At 46.3% G+C, this 20,713-nt stretch overlaps 3 protein-coding genes and 1 long non-coding RNA gene across 12 annotated transcripts in view; 1 reads left to right on the plus strand and 3 right to left on the minus strand.

Moving 5' to 3' along the window:
* Window positions 1–20,713, plus strand: part of LOC135112203 (uncharacterized) — a 38,997-nt gene that overhangs the window by 17,234 nt on the left and 1,050 nt on the right. For 2 of the 9 annotated variants that reach the window (XM_064026364.1, XM_064026375.1), the window contains exons 4-10: window positions 3,373–3,563; window positions 3,757–3,897; window positions 6,150–6,197; window positions 8,175–8,502; window positions 8,876–9,007; window positions 18,052–19,229; window positions 20,312–20,585. In XM_064026364.1, coding sequence (XP_063882434.1) covers window positions 3,373–3,563; window positions 3,757–3,897; window positions 6,150–6,197; window positions 8,175–8,330 — 536 coding nt within the window. In that variant the 3' untranslated portion in view covers window positions 8,331–8,502; window positions 8,876–9,007; window positions 18,052–19,229; window positions 20,312–20,585. Of the gene's footprint in view, window positions 1–3,372; window positions 3,564–3,756; window positions 3,898–4,408; window positions 4,518–6,149; window positions 6,198–8,174; window positions 8,503–8,875; window positions 9,008–18,051; window positions 19,230–20,211; window positions 20,586–20,713 lie in introns of those variants that run through there. The other 7 variants (XM_064026397.1, XM_064026386.1, XM_064026407.1 and 4 more) reach the window with 7 other exon arrangements.
* LOC135112224 (uncharacterized) lies at window positions 8,348–9,999 on the minus strand. Its single transcript, XR_010274171.1, has 3 exons — window positions 9,820–9,999; window positions 8,834–8,934; window positions 8,348–8,482 (listed from the first exon to the last, which is right to left on the minus strand). It is a non-coding gene; the product is annotated as an uncharacterized LOC135112224 (long non-coding RNA).
* LOC135112200 (uncharacterized) lies at window positions 15,768–17,928 on the minus strand. Its single transcript, XM_064026353.1, has 2 exons — window positions 17,134–17,928; window positions 15,768–17,091 (listed from the first exon to the last, which is right to left on the minus strand). Exons 1-2 carry the CDS (start codon window positions 17,191–17,193, stop codon window positions 15,769–15,771), a joined length of 1,383 nt encoding a protein of 460 aa, XP_063882423.1. The 5' UTR covers window positions 17,194–17,928; the 3' UTR covers window position 15,768.
* The window catches only part of LOC135112221 (uncharacterized), a 54,398-nt gene continuing 52,792 nt past the window's right edge, over window positions 19,108–20,713 (minus strand). Inside the window, exon 4 of the mRNA XM_064026434.1 lies at window positions 19,108–19,243. Coding sequence (XP_063882504.1) covers window positions 19,115–19,243 — 129 coding nt within the window. The 3' untranslated portion in view covers window positions 19,108–19,114. The remainder of the gene's footprint in view (window positions 19,244–20,713) is intronic.

The raw sequence follows: 20,713 nt of genomic DNA on the forward strand, positions 1-20,713 counted from the left end.
TCAATTTTGCCATGAAAGAAATATTGTCACAAGTAGGTAAGCTGAAATTCATCTAATGGCCATTATATGTAATTTCTTTCCAACTACTTACTATTTCAGATATAAAACAGCATTATAAGAAGCTTACCAGGCCTATTCCTGTTAATGCCTATCTGGTAGATTCTATATCTGATATAAAATATTATTATTAGCCTTACTTTTAAACTTACTGTAAATACTATGAAGTGTTTGAGAAGGTTACTGAGGTTACTGCCATGGAAATTGTCAAGTATAATGTCATACTTTAATCTGTGTAAAGGGCAAGGAAAATGCAGAAAGCCCACATACATTATGTGAGGTGGCTGAGCATTGTGTACCCCTGATGGTGGCTTATATCTCTGGTAACCTTTATGACCAGAGGAAGGAGGAGGGTTGGTAGACTGTTGTGGGCTTGTAGGGGTCTCCTCAGTGTTGCTTCCTCCTGTTTTTTTGTACTCTATTTTTTTTTTAGAGATTTTGTTAAGAGTGCTTTCATATGGTTGATCTGTCCATCTGTTTATTTTAACAATTTATTTTTTCTGTCTTTCTATCTGTTTCTGTTTCTCCCTATCTGTCTTTCTGTCTGCTTCTAAATATCTGCCTACCTGTACTACTAAAAAGATAAAAAAAAAAATGTTGAATGTCAATATTGCATGCTTTTTCAAAACACTGAAGAATAGCCAATATCTTAATAGATATAAAATAATTTTCCCTACATAAGGCTCTATAAGAAACAATGGCAGCTACTCTTTATTCATTCCTTGAGTTACTTTTCCCCAGTGGCCATAGAGCTACAGCACGGAGGTGGAGGTGATGCTGTAGAAGTGAGCTGAATGTGGTGTGTAACATTGGCTTAAGAGGTGATCAGCCTTTGGAGAGGGGCCGTAGCTGCCTCCCATATAGGGACTAATCGAGTTCTGGGGAGGCGGGTCTGGCTGGCCTCTGTGAGACAATTGGACAGTTGGAGATTATGGTGGGAGATGCCTGGATGTGCCCTATAGATGTTTGTATGGTTGCCTCCCTCCAAGGGTCCCTTAAAGTTGTGTACACTCTGTAGGAGGTATTTCTTACCTTATCGAATTATGAAAATTTGCTTTCATTAATCTCACCTGTCAAAGTCACTGCTATGGAATGTCTGCCACTACACTGAACAATGTGGGCCGGGCTGCCACATGTATGATGATTTTTGTCCTGCCCTAAATTTAAGATCCGGACTTAGAGAAATGTTTAAGTGAAACTTTGAGCCAGAAACTGAAAGAGAATGAAAGGTGATGAAAAATATCCACTGCTTAGTAGAGTTTGAAGGAAAAAATGATACAGTAAAATCCCTCTTATCCGGCATCAATGGGACCGCTGACATGCCGGATACTTGAATAGAAGTGAAATTATGCCCACAATCACCACCCTACACTCACGCATCTTACCATAACAAAGATCAGCTGATCGCTGTGCCGCGCGTCGCCGCCCGTGCTGCCACCTCACACTCACCAGCACGGTTGTAGCATTGGGCCTGTAATTGTGACTCCTTCTGATCTTTTCAAGCTGAACTACTCGTATAACACTTTGTCCATCATTTCATTATGATGATACTGCAGTGTGTGATGATTTTCCACTGCCTTTGGGGTGTCGGTGACTTTCATGTAATCCCGCAACTTTTTCGTTTGGGATTTAATGTCATAAATAGTTGATGAGCCCACACCATATTCTGCCATTAGTTGCTGTCTGTTTTCACCTCTCTCTAATCATCGACAAATTTCTACCTTCTGCTTAAGTGTAAGCACAACACGCTTCCTCTCTTCTACAACTTTAGGTATGATGAAGGCATCAGGTGATAAACAGTGCACATGCGGGACTGAGTAAACACAGTGCAGTGGACCACAGGTGGTGCGAAGCAGTGTGCTCTGGTGGCAAGGGGACAAAGTATGCCTCACGCGGGAATTTTAATCAATTTTATGAGTACACATTGATTTTTTATAGATTTTAAGGCTCAGGGAAAAATGTGCCGGATACTTGAAGCTGCCGGATACTTGAATGCCGGATGAGAGGGATTTTACTGTATTAGGGGTTGGCCTGGTGGCGCCCATGCTGGGAGGGGGTGCATTTCGGGCATCGCAGCGGGATATTGGCAGCAGCATTATGTGATGGGATATCCGGCTGGCGTTAGTCAACCCTTGCGAATCCAACCCTTCGTGGTATTCCTTCTCCCCCCTCATTGGGTCTCCTCCATTGTTATGACTTATGACTGAGTAAGTATTTAATGGTATAGTGATAGCATGGTTTCTTATCTTCACAAGACACACATGTGAGGTGGTGTACTCTTGGCAGCAGTGCAGCAACACACAGGACAAGAGATTTTTGGGAAAATGTTATGTCTTGTGTAGCTGTGGTGTAGCACTTTGAGAGTTGGCTTATATCAAGACTGAAGGATATTATTTTATCCCTGCAAGTACAGTAGTGTGCTAAAGTATTTTGTGCAATAATTGCCAATGGCTGTTATGTGTCTAGACCACAGTGATCTGTAGCTCAGTGAAGGCTTATTGATTTGAGCTTTTCTTTTCCAAGTAAGAAAAATATTTAGGCTTGGTGGTGGCCATAGAGTGGAATCATTAATCATAATGGGATCATTGAAGGAGTGGGGACAGAGGGCAGGTACACCTGGGTGGCAGGAGGCTCACTAATGCTTCCTGGCCAGGCAGGAGGCCTCCCTCCACCCACCATCAAGGATCACAAATTACTAGAGGTACTGGTAACACTGAGGAACAGTTATGAGTCCTGAGAAATTACTGCTGTGATGAAAATATAGGGTGTGTACTGCTTTACATAATGTGTAGTGTGTGTGTGTGTGTGTGTGTGTGTGTATAGACACATTTTGTTTATATTTTCAATGATGAAGATTGTGAGTGTTTTGGTTGAGGTTTCATGGATGACTATAATTGCTCTGAACATGAAGGGAACATTATATCCTTTATGTAGTTGTAATGGTTGCCATGTGATATATGTTTTTACAGTTTATTTATATACATAAACCATGTATGCTTTCTTTTTAGTATATATACATAACATATTTAAGCATTAACTGTTGTTGAAAACCAGGCAAGCTATATTCATCATTTATTCATGAATAGTTCTTATTGTAAGATTTTTAAAGCATATTTGGATCAAATTTTATCATAAGAGCTTTAATGTTTTAGGCACCAATATATTATTGTTTATCTGATGACCCCCACAAGTTGGTGATGGGAAAAACAAACCACAGCATCATAGGTTGTAGCTTTGTACATCAAATTTGTTACAAGAATAACAGAAAGAGTGTTGACAGTATTTGTGTAATTACTGTTCATCCTTTGCTTGCAGGTGAGCATTTACTGTCTCCTGAGAAAAACATCAGCAGAGGAGACGTGACCCTTGACTCTGTGTCTCCTCTCAACTCTCCGTCCTTCACCCTCAATGGGATGGTACCAGACTTCAATCTTGACTTCAACCTTGATGAAGCCTTGAAATTTGTTGGACTGAACTGTTCTGAGACTGGGGAAACTGTCTGGAAGGTGAGCTGTCTATTTTGCAGTAGATATTACCATTAGGAGATAATAGATTACTTATTAGTCCATTGGCTATTATGACTTTGCCTTATACTGAAGGAAATTGCCTGGTTGGATGACTGGAATGTACTCATTTAAAAGGATGTTAATGCACAGTCAGTGAAGAGCTTGGTCAGAAGCTATGAAAGTGTTATCTCAGCCCTCAGAGCCTGAACCCACCTCTGACAATAAGGAAAGCCCTGGTAAGGAGGAGGAGGACAGCTTAGACACCTTGAACGACACCCTGGACGATATGATCCAGGCCTCCCAGCTTCATCCTCAACACCTGCGCTCACTACAGGTAAGTGTCTGCCTCTCCTGTGCATGGTCATCCAGAATATAAGAATGGGAGGAAAGGAGATCATAAAAGACCAGCTGACCCACACAAAGTGGCTCCTGGTCAGTTCAGGGCAGTATGAGGTTCTTCCCTGTCTGAGCACCAGTGTAATATGTCATTTAAAAATTAAATATTTTTTCCATGGTTTGCTGAAAAAGAAGGGAATTGCAATGTGATATTAAATATAAATATTCCAGAATAAGCATTTTCTCATGCGTTAAGCCTGTATGGCAGACTGAACCAATTTAAGGTTATTACAAAGCTAGCTCAAATAAAAAGCACAGCCATTCCATCTCAAATTTTTAACTGGTGCTTTTTTGGGAGAGAACACCAAGATTTATTTATTTATTTTTTTTTTTTATTTATTTATTTTTTTTACTTTTTTGTGCATTTGACTTGGCTTTATATTCGTATGCCAAGACAAGAAAAGAAACAAGTAAATAAATATAGATCAACAGATGCAAACAGTATACAGTACTCGCAGAGAATGGTGACGATGAATGAAATGACCAGAAGGACATACAGGAATAAAACAAATGGTACAAGATAATGATCTGCTGTGGTGCAAGTGGATGATCAATCAGGTGTGCTGAAAACTAGACAGGTTTATATTTTGTTTTCTGTCTTAAGTATTTAGTAATTTGATGTTTTACTTTTCTGAACCTTATTCTGTAGACCTTTGTTGTGGTAAACGATCTATTATTAATGTCCATATGTTGAAGAACACTTCTTTTCTTGATAATCACTTATGATGTGACCACAAACAAAATTCCTTCTTTCTGATCTGTCCACTGTAAGTCCCTTGACATTGACACTCAACATTCACACTTGACATTCACACACTCAGTCTCAGGTAGTAATTTTGCCATACCAGCATCAAAAGTGAAATAAATATTGATCACTAGATGGATAACACACACAATAACAGTAGCGGAGCATAGTGTGATGAGGATGTCAAGGAACGGCGTGGCATTAACCAGTGACTTACAGTGGCACAGAAACACAACCTCCTTGGCGGTGCGGGATATGGAGTGATCGAGTCAGACAGACGGGAGTGGTGTGCTGTCATTGTTCAGTCTGCAGTCAGGTCATTATGGCATGAGGTGAGGCGTGGGAGAGTGGCGGGGAGAGGAGAGGAGAGGGAAGGAGGAGGGTTGCGGATTTCAGTCAAGTAATGTCTTGGTGTTGTTTTGAACATTTCCTGCATGACAAGGTGAGCTTAGCGGGCCGTGACGCACTGGGTTCCTTACTGACTGCTGCTCATCCAACGCCGCCACCACCACCACCACCACTATATCCAGACCATCTCCACCTCTATCACCACCTCCATTACCTTCCCTTACCTCCACTTCTGTTTCTTCCATTATTTTTCTAGAGACTATTAGTACACAATCTTAGTAGAACACACAGTTTCATGTTTTTATTTTATTCTATTTTTGGCATGAAATGTCATGTTAATTTAACAAAATGATGTATTATTATTATTATTATTATTATTATTATTATTATTATTATTATTATTGTCGTTATTATTATCATCATCATCATCCTTCTTCTTCTTCTTCTTCTTCTTCTTCTTCTTCTTATTATTATTATTATTATTATTATTATTATTATTATTGCAGTTTTTACATAGCAAATACCGAAAAATCGCACGTTACTTTAACTTACAAAAATACAAACAAATTATTCTAAACCAAATCTTGTACTTGTTAATCTACTAACTTTCATATCAATAAATCCTTCACTCACTATCTCTCTCTGCCTGACTGACAATACCTGACTGAATGACCAATAGATAAAATACCAAACACTACCACCACGCGTATTTTGCTATGATAACTACACATCATCTCGTACTTGCCAGTCTACTTTCACGTCAATAAGTTCCTCACACTCATCTTTCCCTACCTGACTAACAACACCTGACTGTTTAACCAATAGATGAAATACCAAATCATCAATAAAATCTCTCTGTTTCCCTGCCAGACTGAGTATACACGGGCGACTAACCAATAGATAAAATACTACACACTACTACAAATACTACTACACGGGCGACTAACCAATAGATAAAATACTACCACTTTTATTCTGCAAAGATAACCTTGCTGGTCAAAGCAGTTTAGCGATGTTTTTTTTTTACTTTTCCAACCTACAAAACTCCCCGGGTGTGTATTCTGCTGTCAGTCACCTCGCCGTGTTTGCTTCCTCAGGGTACTGCTCGGGCTGCATCCCACTCGACGAATCAAAATATTTTACAGGTAGTGCAAACGGTGGTATATGTAGTGGGGAGTAGTGGTAGTGATGGTCAGTAGTAGAAATATGAATAGTGGGGCTTGTGTTAGTGAAAAAAAAAGTTGTAACTTTTTTTTTGTAGAAGAGAGAGAGAGAGAGAGAGCGCTGTCTGGTAGCATTGTTGTTTATCATGGAGCCTCCTGTTGTGTTTACCGAGTGGCCGCTGCGTGGTGAAGTATTGGTGCTAAATACACATGAGGCTGAGAGTGCGTGTTTTTGTTTTCACAAGTTTAGTGTGTGTGTGTGTGTGTGTGTGTGTGTGTTTGTGATTCACCTACAGTCGTCTGCTGGTCACCGAGCCAGCTGTTACCCTATGGAAAGAGCTCAGAGATCATAGTGACCGATCTTTGGGTAGGACTGAGACCACTTACACACCACACACCGGGACAGCAAGGTCACAACCCTTCGGGTTACATCTCGTATCTACTTGCTGCTAGGTGAACAGGGCCTACACATTAAGAGGCTCGCCCATTTGCCTCGTGTCTGTGTGTGCGTGTGTGTGTGTTACAGTGCTTGTGTTTGCTCACACAAGGCGGTTTTCTTATCAGATTTTTTTTAACTTTGTAATGTTGAACAATCTTGATGCTTTTTAGTAGTTCTTGTATCATTCGTGCAGGACTTCTTGTGCTGCTGGTGGATTGAATTGGCAGTGTTCAGGAAACAAAACACATACATTTACGGCAGATTACCCAGGGAGTGTATTTCACTGCAAAGTAACATTACGGAATATGATAGACGGTTTCCTCTACAAGCAAAGTAAGAGAGAATAGCGAGTGATATATAGACAGAAAGCCACAGCTGTCATGGACGATAATGACTTAGAAATTGAGGATGGGAAGGGAGACGAAAAAGATAATGATGACAAATGAGAAGTTGGCTGGCGGCAAGGTTACACTAGTTTGGTTCTTATGCCTTCAAAACGAGACGGCCAACATTTCAGACACCTGTCCGTGAAAATATAGTCTTCGTAATTAAAAATAGTCCAGCAAGATATTTTTAGCATCTATATTTCATGGGCTTGAAGTTGGTGGTAGCGAAACAAGAGTTTGTTTTTTTATGCCTTCAAAACGAGAGGTACAACGTTTTAGGAAATAGCGTGTGACAGAATAAAATCTTCCCTATTGAAATTGGTACCATAAAATACTTTTAGCATCTATATTTCTTGATTATGAAGGTGATGGTAACTTACCGTAGCAAAATAAATTAACACATTTCTGAATCACATGTGCTTTGTTGCAGTGTTGCAGTACCTAAGTGAATTAACACTTTGACTACAACACGGGGTAGCGAAAAAAAAAAAAAAATGAACGGACAGACGGATGATTTTTTTCCGGTCACACGCCGAGAAACATCTACCTTATGTACTCTTGTCGGCATATTAATAGTTGCAGAATTTGCTCATGTTTATCAAGTGTTGCTCGTCGAGTGTTGGTTCAGGTGCTGATAGCGGCGGTGGTGTTGGTGATAATGGTGATGGAGGGTGTGTTGATGGTGATGACAGTGGTGGTATGGTGATGACGGCAGGGAGGCAGCGGTGTCGGCGGCATTCAGAACAGCAGTCACGCTTATCCTCGTTGTTAAGATATTTGCTTTTATTTGCCACCTTTTGTCTTGCATGTATCTGTAAGTGTGGTAAATATGCTTTATAGAGGGACTGCCTGCCTAGTGTAGTCTTGCAGCTTCCATTATACTCTTATGTACATGGCAGGATATATGAGACTTTCAATTCTTAAGTTATGTTATGCACTTTGCCTTGGCCTCCTTGTGTGAGATTGTCACTCGGTTCATATGCTTTCGAGTTTTAGGTATGTTGGGTAATGTTCTGAAACACTACTAAACCTCACTTCCACTGCTTTTAAAAGGCTCCGGATGAAGTTACATGGGTGTTGAGGTGCTTATGCAGGTCTAATGCCAAATTAACAAGATTTCAAATTTATCAACAGGAGAAATCTTTCTTGAGAACCCAGCTAATCATCTATGTGGACTCTGAAAATGATCATAGTGAGAGAGCAGAGCACTTCAGAATATGGGCCATGGTTTTACACATGCATCACTACCCACTGCATGCTCCAGCAGCAGCAGCAGCAGCAGACAGCTAAATGCTACACCACCCATCAAGAGGATGAAGATTGCAGCCACATCAGAGAGGCTGGCTGTGAATTTAGTCTTCCTGCCACACGTTGAAGTTCCTGCTGATAGCCAATTGGTCCTCACCTTGTTCATCAGGCTTGACTCTTGCATCTTCTGAAGGCTGTAGGAAGAGTAAGTAAGGTGAGTGTATGAGGGTTTGTAGGGAGAGAAAGTCTGGTACAGAAGATTGAAAAGGAATTGTGTCACTGTGGAAGAAAACTGAAGTATATCATTATGCTTTTATGTTGTGTAATAATATAGCAGTAAAATGCAGGCTGTATGGAAATAAAGGCACATCAGGATTTTATAAGAAGATGAAATTTTATAGGGAAGATTAAAAAGGAATATTGTGTCATTGTATCTGTCTCTTGCACCTTCCTTTCTGACTCCCATCCTTTGCAGTTCCATCCCTCCATCCACTTTCTGTCTTCTCAATCTTAATTCACACACATACACACACGTGCACACACACCTGTGGTCAAATAACTTCCTAAAGGTGAATTTTTTTTTGCAGCCCAATAGCATTGCCTCCTGTGATGTATTGGACTGGCAGTTCCTTGATTCTGGAGGAGTCTGCAATAGGAAGACCACAAATGTAGTAGTTGGTTGTGACATCCATACCTATGAACATGTATTTACCTGCCAGGTGAGTTTTTTATTTGTTTGACGTATTTATTTTCTCTTTTTTTTTAATGTAACAGGAGGACTGGCCAGGGACAACAAAAAGAGCAAAAGAAAAGAAAACAAGACCCACTGAACTGCCAGTCCCAAAAGAAAATTCAAAAAGATCATCCAAAATTGGAAGATGTGTCTTGAAACCTCCCTCTTGAAAGAATTTGCATCATAGGAAGGAGGAGGTACAGAAGCATGTAGGGAGTGTGGGATTAGCTAACAGTGAGATACTGGTGGTGGTTATGCTAAATTGAGGAATGTTTGTGGTTTTATCTAAATGAAGAATGAATCTGGCTAATTTATTTTACCTGGTGGAAGAATCTTAATGTTTTCATTTATCAGAGGCAAGATGTGAAGCAAATGTTTATATGACAATTTCAAGTTTGTATCTTTCTCACTATGAGGAGGACTTATTGATGCTTTTTAATGACCTGTAAAGGAATTTTGTTCAACATTGCTTCATCTTAAGGGATTCAAGGATTAACAAAACCAGACCAAAAAATTCCCAAAGCATTCCAAAACAAGAGAAATAATGAAAAACACTGAAAAACACACTCAAATCATCAACAGATGTATCCAAAGCATCAAAAAGACACAAAGAGAGATGAATATTTCATGAGAAACAATTAGAATATAAAAAAATACTAAAATCTTGAAAAATACACCAAAACATCAAAAAGACAAAAAAAGGGAGATGAAGAGACCATGACATAGTGAAGATTTTCCTGACACCAACGTGGGAGTTGCTTCTCCAGTCCCTCACTGTGGGAGCTGTGAAGGACTTACCATTCAAGACCTTCTCCAGTCCCTCACTGTGGGAGTTGTGAAGGACTTACCATTCAAGACCTTCTCCAGTCCCTCACTGTGGGAGTTGTGAAGGACTTACCATTCAAGACCTTCTCCAGTCCTTCAGTGTAGGAGTTGTGAAGGACTTACCTTTCAACACCTTCTCCAGTCCCTCACTGTGGGAGCTGTGAAGGACTTACCATTCAAGACCTTCTTCAGTCCCTCACTGTGGGAGTTGTGAAGGACTTACCATTCAAGACCTTCTCCAGTCCCTCACTGTGGGAGCTGTGAAGGACTTACCATTCAAGACCTTCTCCAGTCCCTCAGTGTAGGAGTTCACTAAGTTATCTGGGGACCTCAGCACCACTTTCCACTTTCTGCCATGCCTTTCTCAGCACACGGCACTCACCTGTCTGGGAGCCCACACAGGTTTGCTGCTCCCAGGGAAGAAGAGAAGGCACGTTATAATCTAGCCAGACTGATGTGGTGATATGAGATTGTTCACATCCTAGGTGGTTATTGGAGGCAATCTTGATAAAGGACTAATTAAAAGGGCCTGGAGAAAGCCAGTTGAAGGAAGATCAAGGTAAAGAGTGAGTGAGATGGAAGGATGGAATTGTGCTAGAGCTGCTAAGGATGGGAGTCACAGAAGAAGATGCAAGGGACAGACACAACCAAAGAAGACTTGTGCATGGTGCCAGCCCCTCACTCCAGAGAAGCAGCAAAAACAGAAAAAAGAGGAAGGTAGTCACATCAGTATTTTACACAGTCTAGCCTAACAGTCAGTCAGTTTTTGGTAGACTCTGGAACACTCTGCCTACTTCTATATTTCCTCCTTCTTATGACTAGAACTCTTTCAAGAGGAAAGTTTCAAGGCACTTACCCTCCAATTTTGGATGATCCTTTTGGTCTTAAGGGAATGGCACCTAAGTGGGTCTTTTTTTTTTTTTTTTCCCTCCCAAAGTCAATGCCCCTCAAGTAAGAAGAAAAAAGAAAAAAAAATTAACTCACAAATCCAGGGGTGGATTTAAGGTGGTGTCATACTAGCACTTTTTCCGTCAATTTTTCATCGTTCCACATGAACTTATCGCATGAATTTGTCAGACGATCAGGATTGTTTCCTCCTGCAAATTTCCGCCTTTGTTTATATTTCCAAGACCAAGACCAAGACTTTCTGCGTGGCTTCAACCTGTCTCACAGAGCGTTATTACCACCTCTACGCTTCGTCATGGAAGGAAAACCACATCCAAGTTGGACACGCCGTTCAGAGGAGATCCTTGTGGAAAGCATAAGGAGCCATAAGTGCCTCTGGGACCACAAGGATGAATCTTGTATGAAGAAAGGCCAGAAAAGAGCGGCTCACAACACAGTCACCTGTGCCCTCCAATACTGTGTCTCACAGTACACAGTATTAGTTTCAGAATAGCGTATCTTTGCTGCAGTGTGGACTCCATGTTTGTTTGCACTCCTTGGGCTGTGCCAACGGAAAGTTTCAGATGAAACACCATTTGTGTGCGACAGGCCGCAGCCAAGATATCCACGATTTTCAGAAAAACGATGGAAAAAGTTGACGGAAAAAGTGTTGGTGTGACACACCACCTTGAGGTCTGTGGAGGCCCATGGCCAGCCTGAGATATTTATATTAATGTTTTTATGTATCTATATTCCATTCAATTTTTTAATATTGTAACTTCACCACCCTGTGGGCAGTCACACTTACACTTTTAGGGTCCGGTGCTTCCTGCATACGTGACGGTGAACTTACCCCGCGGCGCTCCGTGTTCTCCCCTGGCTCCCCTCAGAAGGCGAGTAGTAAAACACACTTGTGGCTTCTGGCCCTCTATTCTCCGTTGCTCACACTACACAGTAGTCCTATGCTGTAGCTCGGCACCCCGGGCCTCTTGTCGACCCTCGGAAGGCTTCTTGACGCCTCGCTCCAGCTCACAAAGGCACATACAAGTACAGGAGGCAGTGTCGGCGACGCGCGGGCTTTCTTCCCTCCCCAGTGTTCTCTCGCCACTCTGTCTCCCAAACTGTTCCGCCACCAATCCCAGGGCTGCTACACGTCACGTGATACTCCCGAGCCCCAGGGTAGGCGGCCGGCGAGGTGACGTAGTGTGACGTCATCCTCCACTTCAGCTGGGACTCAGTCTGGGTATCTTCATGATCTTGCCCTCTCGTGACACTACCCCCTCCTGTAAAGAGACTGAGCGCCCTCGCTCCCCAACTCTCTCTATTCCCTTTAGGTTACAGATACACCCCCAAAAACAAGAAAATAATACTTCAACTTTAGGTATATCAAAAATCAACAAAGAACATAATCCTCACTCCATTTGGGTGGATGCCGCTCCCGTCTGGGTCTCCCTACTACAGGTCCAGCGTCGACATCCGCCAGTGCCCCCTCCAAGGGACACAACTCATCCGCTCCACCTTCCTCCATCACCAGCGGCTCAGGCTCTCTCAGGTCCAGGTCTCCGTCATCCTCCATCACCAGGGGCTCGTCGTCCCCAAGGCCCTTGTCCTTGTCCTCCTCTTCGTCACTGGTCAGGAGAGCAGCTCGCTCTCCCCAGGAGAAGCTTCCAGGGCCATGGTAACCCCAGAGCCTGTCAGCGTGCACCACCAGTGCCCGCTTCCTTGGCCCTTGGCGTATCCTGAAGGTGACGTCCGAGATGACCTTCTCCACCACGTATGGCCCCTCCCAGGGGCTCTGGAGCTTAGGGGACAATCCTTTCTTACGCCGAGGGTTGTGCAGCCACACCTGATCCCCCTCGCTAAAGGGTGGTGCCGTTGCCCGGCGGTCGTACCGGTCCTTCATCGCCTCACCGGACACCTTCAGGTTACCCCTCACCTGATGGTGCACCTCCCGGAGACGGTCCTGTAGGGCTGTAGCGTACTGGGTGATGGTAGTGGGCAGGTCTTCATCCAGCGGCCTGCCAGTCACGAGGTCCACTGGTAGCCGGAGCTCCCGCCCACACATCAGCCGGGCTGGCGTGTAACCGGTCACCTCATGCACGGCGGACCGGTAGGCCAAGAGAAGCAGGGGGATTTTTAAGTCCCAGTCCTCCTGCCCTTCCTGGCAATATTTGGCCAACTCCTGCCCCAACGTGCGGTTGTAGCGTTCCACCATGCCATCCGACTGCGGCCGCAGGGGTGTAGTACGAGTTTTCTTGACGCCCAGCAACTGGCAGCACTCCCGGAATACTGCTGACTCAAACTCCCTGCCCTGGTCAGAGTGCAGCTCGTGCGGCACGCCAAACCGGGCGAAGAACTCGTCCACTAACACACCTGCCATGGTGGCAGCCTCATGGTTTGGCAGCGGATACGCTTCCGGCCATTTAGTGAAGTAGTCCATGGTCACACACACAAAGCGGTTACCTCTCAGTGTCTGAGGGAACGGACCCAGGATGTCCACTGCCACCCTCTCCATAGGTGCCCCAACCTGATACACCTGTAAGGGAGCAACTGTCTTTCTCCCAGGGCCCATCTTCCCACAGCACACGTCACACACTTTGCACCATTCACTAACATCCTTCCGCATGCCTACCCAATAAACCCGCTGCTTTAACCGCCCTAGCGTTTTCCTCACACCGAAGTGACCACTTGCATTTCCACCGTGAGCCTCGCGCACTAAGGCCTCCCTCATATTCACAGGGACAATTGTTTGCCAGAAGGCCACATCGCCGTCACATGACTCCCACCGCCGTTGCAGCACACCGTCACTCACTCGCAACACTGCCCATTGCTGCCACAACGCCTTGGCGGCAGGGCTTAGTGGGGCCACACTTTCCCATGGCGGTTTTTCTTCGCCTTCTTCCCGCAGTGTCACTATGGGCCCGATATCAGCGTCCTGTCGCTGGGCCTGTTTGAGGTCCTCTCCCCACTCAGTGTCACTGACAAGACCGGCAGCCTTCACGCACACAGGCTCAGTCTCATGGCGTCTACAATGCCTGCAGTCACTGTCGCAAGGACGGCGACTCAAACTGTCAGCATTGCTATGCATTTTTCCAGGCCGGTATTCGATGTTGTAGTCATGCTGCTCCAGCTTGCCAATCCACCTGGCCAGCTGCCCCTCCGGGTTTCTGAGGGTTTTCAGCCACCTCAGAGCAGCATGGTCTGTCCTAATCTTGAATCTGGCCCCGTACAAGTAAGGATGGAAGTGATCAATGGCCAGGATCACTGCCAACAACTCCTTACGAGTGACGCAATAGTTCCTTTCAGGGACTGAGAACTTCCTGCTGAAGTAGGAGACGACCCACTCTTGTCCGTCTTTCTCCTGGGACAAGACGGCTCCTACTCCCTCAGCACTCGCATCACAATCCAACACGTATGGTTTCATTGGATCCGGGTACGGTAACACAGGGGCGTTAGCGAGAGCCTCTTTCAGAGTTTCAAAGGCACGTTGACAGTCCTCGCTCCAGTGAAAGCATGCCCCTTTACGAGTCAAGTGATGGAGTGGCACCGCAATTTGCGCAAAACCCTTCACAAACCTCCGGTAGTACGTACACAACCCAAGGAACCCGCGCACTTCCGTCACACTGCGCGGCACTGGCCACTCCTTAACTGACTCTACCTTACCAGGGTCTGTTTTCACTCCCTCACTACTCACTATGTGACCCAGAAACGGCACTTCCCTCTGGAACAGGCTACACTTCTTTGGACTGAGTTTCACATTTGCCCCCCTGAACCTGTCCAACACTGTCTTAAGCCTCTCCAGAGCCCCCTTGAACGAATTCCCGTACACTAGCACATCGTCCAAGTACACCAGGGCGCTTTTCCACAGCAACCCATCCAACACACGCTCCATTAGACGCTCAAAGGTGGCCGGGGCATTCACCAGACCAAAACTCATCACTTTAAACTGATACAGTCCCTGCCCATACGAGAAGGCCGTTTTCTCTCTGTCCTCCTCCGCAACCTCAACTTGATGGTAACCTGATTTCAAGTCTAAGGTGGAGAACCACTGGGCCCCCGTGAGCGCGTCAAGCGTGTCATCCACCCTCGGTAGAGGGTAAGAGTCCTTTGTCGTCACCGCGTTAAGGCCCCGATAGTCCACACAACACCTGGTAGACCCATCCTTCTTCTTAACGAGGACAACAGCAGCACTCCAGGGACTAGCCGACTTTTCGATTATCCCTTGCGCGCGCAACTCCTCCACGGCTTTTTCCACTTCCAGCCGACGAGCAGGCGCAATCCGGCGGGGCGGCAACTTAACCGGCCGACTATCCCCTGTGTGAATGTGGTGTTTAACCAGACTGGTCCGGCCCAGGTCATTATCTCCCTGCGAGAAGACATCTGCATACAGAGTCAGCACTTCCTTCACCTCGTCCACCTGTTCCCCAGACAGGCATGCCGAACTCATCTGCAATAGATCCTGCAGATGAGGTGGAACCCCAGTGCTACTCCCCTGCATGTCCTCACAATGACCTTCCGGGTCCATAGTCGTCTGTACACCTTCACACTCTTCCGACCCTTGACTTTCCTCCTTCTGTTCCTTACTGAGACGGCAGCGGTGGCTAGCTTCGGGTAGGGACGCAGTATGGGCTCGGTGAGTTTCAATTGAAGCTTCACACTCCTCTGCGTCAACACCGCCCTCCTGTAGCGGCACCACACTACCTCTGACCGACATAGTCATTTCCCCGAAGTCCAGCACCGCCCTGCTCTGCTTCAGGTAGTCTAGGCCGAGCAAGTTCTCCCCGACGTCCGCTACAAAGACGGGAAGATGCTCCTCCGTGCTGCCAACCGCAATCCTGACATGCACTGGTCCCCTCAGCTGTGTGCAGTGCCCTGTAATACCACACAGTTGTTGCTGGGCCACCGGGGGCTGTCCAGTTGCCACCACCCCGTCCTGCACGAAGGTACGTTCCGCGCCCGAGTCCACAGTGAGGCAGCAAGATTTGCCATCCACTTGCCCGCCCACCTGCACTGTCCGGGCACCCTCGGCGCGGCAACTTAGGTGGACTGGGGTCTCTGGCTCTCTGGCTGGCGCTCGACCCCTTCCACCAGCCTCTTTCCGTTTCCCCCAGCCTCCTTGCTATCCCTGGGAGAGACGAGGGCACACTCTGCCGTCTTGTGCCCCTGACCGCAGTTCCAACAACAGGGTTTGTACTGGTACTGCCCTGCTCTGCCGTTGAAAGCCTTTCCGCTACTCGATCCCTGCGGGCAGTACCTCTTAGTGTGCCCCTGCTGCCCGCAAGAGTAGCACTTACCCCTGAACTCACCTAGGGGCGGTGAAGGGCTAGAGTAGGCCTTCTGCACGGCCCCTTTCTTTGCCTTCACTCTCTGCGGGACATAATTCCCGCTGGGTCGCTCCCGCGTCGTCCGGAGAAATGACTCCATCTCCAAGCCCCTTGCCAGGGCCTCCTGAAGGTCCTTGGGGTGTGCCTGCTGGACGTATATCCTCAGTTGTTGGTTATCGATGGCATCAACGAACTGATCCCGCAGGAGAATGGTGATCATCTCCTCACTGGCCTCCTGGTACGCACGCCGCACCAGCACCTCCAAATCCTGCGCCAGGCGTGTCAGGGTCTCCCCCGGGCCTCGTAACCTGGCCCGGAACCTTGTCCTGAACACCTCGGTTTGGTGCTGGTACCCGTACCTCCTCTCCAGTGTCGCCGTCACTTTACTATACGAGCACCGCTGGGCAGCTGGCAGCTGGTTCAAGACTTCTAATGCCGGTCCTTTGAGTGCCCACACCAGCTGCATGGCCATCTCAGGGCGACTCCACTGGCGGGCACTGGCCAAGAGCTCGAACTGTGTCTTATACGCTTCCCAAGACACTGTTCCATCGAACTCCTGTGGCCGGCGCCTCGTCCCGTCCTTCAGCCTCCGTGACGTGGAGCTGGCAGCAGAGGGGTACGACTTTACTGAGGCTAGCGGGGATGGTGGAGGTGATAAGACGTTTACAGGAGAGCGTAGGGGAGACGGTATCACCTTGGCCAATGGAGAAAAGCTGTTTAGGCTTCCGTGACAACTATTATCCTCCTCCCCTTCGTCACTCCCCCCCTCAGTCTCACTAGCACGCCCACTTGACCGGAACAGCGTGCCTTTATGCTGAGAGAGTACAGGAGGCGCCTGTGCCGCCACAACCTCATCCACATATCTCCTCAGTTCACTGGCCGCTTTTTCCACCTCTCCCTTCACCTGATCCTTGGTGAACACTTCACTTAACACCTCGTCTTTAACCCGTGAACACTCCTCCTTCACGAGCCCCATAACCTCCTTAAATACACGGTCTACACTGCTCGTCACCGCTTGCAACTCAGCATGCTGTACCTCTCCCTGCGCCTTCAGGGCACTCATCTCAGCATGCTGTACCTCTCCCTGCGCCTTCAGGGCACTCATAACATCCGCTAGTGTGATTTCTTTCGCCGCCATGCTGACTTAATTACTGTAAGGCACCGTAACTTAACACAACACGCAGCTTACCATGGCAAAACACACTGCACCGTCCGCCCGCCCGCTGCGATCCACAAGTACGTTACCCGTACCACCGCTGCTCGCCTCCCCTGTCCAATACACACGCACACTCGGTAACACACCGCGACGCACACAGTTAGCACTTAACTCATCCCACGATCCTGACACCACTGTAACTTCACCACCCTGTGGGCAGTCACACTTACACTTTTAGGGTCTGGTGCTTCCTGCATACGTGACGGTGAACTTACCCCGCGGCGCTCCGTGTTCTCCCCTGGCTCCCCTCAGAAGGCGAGTAGTAAAACACACTTATGGCTTCTGGCCCTCTATTCTCCGTTGCTCACACTACACAGTAGTCCTATGCTGTAGCTCGGCACCCCGGGCCTCTTGTCGACCCTCGGAAGGCTTCTTGACGCCTCGCTCCAGCTCACAAAGGCACATACAAGTACAGGAGGCAGTGTCGGCGACGCGCGGGCTTTCTTCCCTCCCCAGTGTTCTCTCGCCACTCTGTCTCCCAAACTGTTCCGCCACCAATCCCAGGGCTGCTACACGTCACGTGATACTCCCGAGCCCCAGGGTAGGCGGCCGGCGAGGTGACGTAGTGTGACGTCATCCTCCACTTCAGCTGGGACTCAGTCTGGGTATCTTCATGATCTTGCCCTCTCGTGACAATATATATAATATAATCTAGAGAAAAGAGCATATTTATTTAGTGTAAATGAAACAAAAGCAGCTGTATTAATAATGATAAAAAATGTTAAAAAGTTCATAGAAAATTAGTGTTTACTGATTAATTTGAGTTTCTTTCACTTACAGAATGCTTAATTATGTAAGGGACTCCCCAGATTGTGGAGATCCCAACATTGTGGAAGCCCGTGGCCCCTGGGCAGCTGCCCTCTTTGCCCACTCCTAAATCAAGGGCCCTGCACAAATTTCTCTCTCTCTCTCTCTCTCTCTCTCTCTCTCTCTCTCTCTCTGTCTGTCTGTCTGTCTGTCTGTCTGTCTGTCTGTCTGTCTGTCTGTCTGTCTGTCTGTCTGTCTGTCTGTCTGTCTGTCTCTCTCTCTCCTCTGTCTGTCTGTCTGTCTGTCTGTCTGTCTGTCTGTCTGTCTGTCTGTCTGTCTGTCTGTCTGTCTGTCTGTCTGTCTGTCTGTCTGTCTGTCTGTCTGTCTGTCTGTCTGTCTGTCTGTCTGTCTGTCTGTCTGTCTGTCTGTCTGTCTGTCTGTCTGTCTGTCTCTCTCTCTCTCTCTCTCTCTCTCTCTCTCTCTCTCTCTCTCTCTCTCTCTCTCTCTCTCTCTCTCTCTCTCTCTCTCTCTCTCTCTCTCTCTCTCTCTCTCTCTCTCTCTCTCTCTCTCTCTCTCTCTCTCTGTCTGTCTGTCTGTCTGTCTGTCTGTCTGTCTGTCTGTCTGTCTGTCTGTCTGTCTGTCTGTCTGTCTGTCTGTCTGTCTGTCTGTCTGTCTGTCTGTCTGTCTGTCTGTCTGTCTCTCTCTCTCTCTCTCTCTCTCTCTCTCTCTCTCTCTCTCTCTCTCTCTCTCTCTCTCTGTCTGTCTGTCTGTCTGTCTGTCTGTCTGTCTGTCTGTCTGTCTGTCTGCCTGCCTGCCTGCCTGCCTGCCTGCCTGCCTGCCTGCCTGCCTGCCTGCCTGCCTGCCTGCCTGCCTGCCTCTCTCTCTCTCTCTCTCTCTCTCTCTCTCTCTCTCTCTCTCTCTCTCTCTCTCTCTCTCTCTCTCTCTCTCTCTCTCTGAAGTGTGGATGGTATATCAGCACAGGGAGCAAAAAACCAAGGAGCCACTGAGGCTGTCACTTTGAAGAGGTCATTGTTGTTGCATCCAGCATCCCAGCCTGACTGCCTAGACAGCTCCTGCAGGTTGCTGAAGGGCAGAGTCACAGACTGCTCCACTGCCAGGTGTGAGACCAGTGTGGCAGAGTATGATGTGTACACAATGAGGGACACACCACAGCCAACCCTGTAGGTGACCCATGCTGCACTGCTGATTGGGTAGGTGTTGGAGCCTGCAGAAGGAGGAGGAGGAGGAGGGGGGAAGATGCTATAAAAAAGCAATTTTAAAACCTGGAAAATGATGCAAAAGCAATTTAAATCTTTGAAAGGGACAAAAGTAGATAATTTTAAATTCAAGTGTTGAAAAGACCATTTTAAAATGTTTCAGAGATAAAAATGCAATTTAAAAATTTTCTCACCATTTCTGAAAGATTTAAACATTATATCTTACTAAGAAAACTGTTGATACCTTTATCATGAGAACTACTGATAACAAAATTAAATACATTACTTACGATATCCATAACAGTTGTATCAACACCACTTGCTTGCATTGCTCATGCCAGAACCAATTGAAGTTAATATCAACACAATTATGGAAATACATCAGATGTCATGTGAAGTTTACCAATTTTAAATCTATCCTTTAATGATTGTCTTCCTGTATTCCCATCTTACCAAACATTAAACACCACTACCCTTGTATTCATCTAACAGTCCCACCCATATACACATGTACACCCATCAAAAAAATGTTGTCACCTTTATGGTGTGTTACAGTATGACACATCACACAATGATTTCTGGTATAACTCATGCAGTATGGTGCAAAGTTGGTAACCCTGCTGTGCCAAGTTGCTAGTTACTGGGGAATTTGTGACTGGTATAATATATGATCCTGGTATGATGTGGAAAATGCACTCCATGAACCATTATTTGCTCTACAGAATGAACTACACTAAAGTGATAATACTATGGGATGTTTACGAGGGAGAAGAATGGAGAGGGGGGGGGACAGGAAGACGTACCAACCTCCACAAGTCATCACGGCTGCTGTGCCAGTGTTTGTTGTGGTCAATTTCAGAACCTAGAGTAACAAAAAATATTTTGACAGGTGTACTAGCTAACTAACTGGACACTAAACATTGCTATCCTGCAACTAACCAGTCCTTGCATTCAACTAACAGTCTCACCCTTTCAGGTCCTCACCTTGCTGTAGGAGACCTGATAACATGTACCAGCCATTTTACCAAACACTAAACACTACCACCATTGAACTGACCAGTCCCACACCCCAACAGGTCCTCACTTTGCTGTAGGAGAGCTGACAACACGTACCAGCCAGCAACTCCCATGCTGACGGGCTTCTCCCCCATGGGTATGTAGCACCTCTGGAGTTGGTCAGCAAAGAAGAGGATGCTAGCCAAACCTATCATGTTAGTCAGGATGCACCAGTACAGAGCTGTGTCCATTGGGGTTGTGTAGGCTAGTAGCATCTTGTCAAGGTCCTCATAGGTGGCCACAAACAGTTTATGGCTATAAGAGGAGGACTTGCCTTGTGAACATCACATTGGGGTGAGTGTTTAATCTGGTTTTGTGTTAATTTGTTTTGTGGGGAGTGAGTGTTAATGTGATTTTTTGTTAAGTGAATGCTGTGCCTGGGCTCCTGAGGTGTAGTGTGGTGTGGTGGGCCATAAGACTGT

Source organism: Scylla paramamosain, chromosome 2, assembly GCF_035594125.1.
Source record: "Scylla paramamosain isolate STU-SP2022 chromosome 2, ASM3559412v1, whole genome shotgun sequence".
Lineage (NCBI taxonomy): Eukaryota > Metazoa > Arthropoda > Malacostraca > Decapoda > Portunidae > Scylla > Scylla paramamosain.